The following is a 2,319-nucleotide window of genomic DNA, read 5'->3' on the forward strand; positions in this document are numbered from 1 at the left end:
ACCCCCATCCCGCTCGGTCCCACAGAAGGGGGGTGCCCTGAAGAAGGGAGCCATCGCCAAGACACTGCAAGCCGTCAAGATGGTGCTGTCCTACAACCCCGACCTGCTCGAGTGGGACTCCCCACACCGGACCAACCAGCAGCAGTGCTACTGCTACTGCGGGGGCCCCGGCGAGTAAGCCCCTGCCTGCCTGCCGGGAGGGTTGTCGCGTTTGGTTTTGTGGGGAAAAACATTTGCAAAGGCAGGTGGGATCAGGTTGGGGAGTTTTTCCCCCCAAGAGCGAAGTCCCCAGCTTGCAGGGCACTGCCCTGGGGCCAGCGGCTTTGCTGCCCGTGCTGCCTCTGCCATCCGGATCTCCGCTCGCTCCCAGAGGCACCATTTGCACCCACCTCTCTGGCTGCGGAAAATACAAGTTAGGGCCGGACTTTTTTTCCCTGGTTGGGGGGTTTGTGCCTGGGAGGGCGCTGGGGGCGGTGGCTGCTGCACGCTGCCCTCGCCATCACCTGCCTCCTCTCCCTCCCCAGGTGGTACCTGAAGATGCTGCAGTGCTACCGCTGCCGGCAGTGGTTCCATGAAGCTTGCACCCAGTGCCTCAGTGACCCCATGATGTTCGGAGACCGGTACGTCCCTTCCAGACTTTGCTGGGCTGGTGCTGGATGTCGGAGCTGGCTTCTCAGGAGGGACTTGTGCACGGACACGTCCCCAGCCTGTATCTTCCTGACCTGGCTGTGGCACTGATGCAGATCAGCCGCCCCCGGGGCAGGCGGGTGGCCCCATCCTGCAAAGCCCTGCTCCTCCCAGCTGTACTGTCACTATCGGCACCCGGAGCACTGTCCTCACCCCGACCCGTCCTCAGGCCCTGCAGGGCAGCGGGGATGACCCCCCCCCCCAGCGCTCTGCTCCCCGCTGTTTTCCAGGTTCTATGTGTTTTTCTGCTCCGTATGCAACCAGGGACCTGAATACATCAAACGCCTGCCCTTGAGATGGTAAGAAGCAGCCCTGGCTCCTTTGGCACGTGCTGGGGTGGCCGCGGGGCACCGGGCTGGCCGGTGCCCGGTGCTGCCCAGCCCTTGCCATGGGACCAGCCCCAGTGGTGGGTTTCAGTGACATGAGTTCACGGAGCATCTCCTGCTTATCCCAGCCCGGCCCTGAGCCGGGGCCTTTGCTTGGCCGCAGGCCCCGGGTGCGCAGCATCTTCTGCCCGGCCCTACGGGGCTGTTTCCCAGGGAAGCTGTTTCTCAATATGCCCCAAACCTACTGTTTGTCTGGGAGCCGAGGGACACATTTGCCAGAAGATAACTGCAAAAAGCAGTGGGGTGACAAGTCATCAAATTCTGTGATTAAATACAAGTTTACAAGCGGTACATCTAGTGTACCTTGATGGTCTGAAAGCACTTTTTATAAAGTGTATTAACAGTGCCAGCAGCCCTGCTGTTCCCCCTGTGCTCGGCCGTGTCAGACGTGTTACTGGTGCTAACGGGCTTCTGGGATGCGGCTGCCTTGGGGACATTGCACCGAGCAGCGCAGCAGGCTGGAAGAAGAATAGGGGAAATCCTGCAGGATATGTTGCTTGGCTTTCATTTTCAGAGACGCAACTGTAAAATCCCTCAGGATAGATTGGGTTGTTAAAATAGACAGTGTATTTTCATGTGAATAAGAGCTGTCCCGCTCCTGTACCTAACTGCAGCAAGAGCACACGGCTGGGGCTTATTAAAAAGCTGGAAAACTGGGCATTTGTCCTGGGAACGGAATGTCCTCCAGCTCCTGGGCTCGGGGGTCTTGGCGTTTGGGGTTCCCCCCGGCTGCGGGCAGCGTCTCACCCCTCCCCAAAGCTCAGGGGATGCCATCCTGGCTGTGGTGGCATCCCCTGGGACGTGTGTCCAGGCCAGGGTTGCTTCCCCCGTGGGGTGTGGGAATGGTCCCGGCTTCCAGCGAGAAGATTTTGGGAGGGTCATGCTGGGGGCTGCGCTCGAGTGGTGCTGGCAGAGCAGAGCATCGTGGTGGGTACCGTCCTGCCGGGGAGAGGGTGGGCTGCTGACCCTCTCACCCCTTTTGCTCCCGCAGGGTGGATGTTGTCCATCTCGCCCTCTACAACCTGGGTGTACAGAGCAAGAAGAAGTACTTTGACTTCGAGGAGATCTTGGCCTTCGTGAACCACCACTGGGATCCGCTGCAGCTCGGGAAGGTAAAAACGCGCGGCCAGGGCTTGGGCTGGAAAGCAGCCGTGGGGAGGGAGAGGTGCTGCTGGGAATGTAAGTCACGGCCGGCTGTCCCTGAAGCCTCGGCTCAGAGGGGCCGGATCCCCCCTCCCCCCAGAAG

The 2,319-nt window shown here is 60.5% G+C and overlaps 1 protein-coding gene across 1 annotated transcript in view; it reads left to right on the top strand.

Moving 5' to 3' along the window:
* Positions 1 to 30: 30 nt before the first annotated feature.
* PHF19 (PHD finger protein 19) overlaps positions 31 to 2,319 on the top strand; it is a 7,960-nt gene continuing 5,671 nt past the window's right edge. Inside the window, exons 1-4 of the mRNA XM_009322132.1 lie at positions 31 to 174; positions 525 to 620; positions 918 to 986; positions 2,065 to 2,185. Coding sequence (XP_009320407.1) covers positions 80 to 174; positions 525 to 620; positions 918 to 986; positions 2,065 to 2,185 — 381 coding nt within the window. The 5' untranslated portion in view covers positions 31 to 79. The remainder of the gene's footprint in view (positions 175 to 524; positions 621 to 917; positions 987 to 2,064; positions 2,186 to 2,319) is intronic.

Source organism: Pygoscelis adeliae, unplaced genomic scaffold, assembly GCF_000699105.1.
Source record: "Pygoscelis adeliae isolate BGI_AS28 unplaced genomic scaffold, ASM69910v1 Scaffold114, whole genome shotgun sequence".
NCBI classification, from domain to species: domain Eukaryota; kingdom Metazoa; phylum Chordata; class Aves; order Sphenisciformes; family Spheniscidae; genus Pygoscelis; species Pygoscelis adeliae.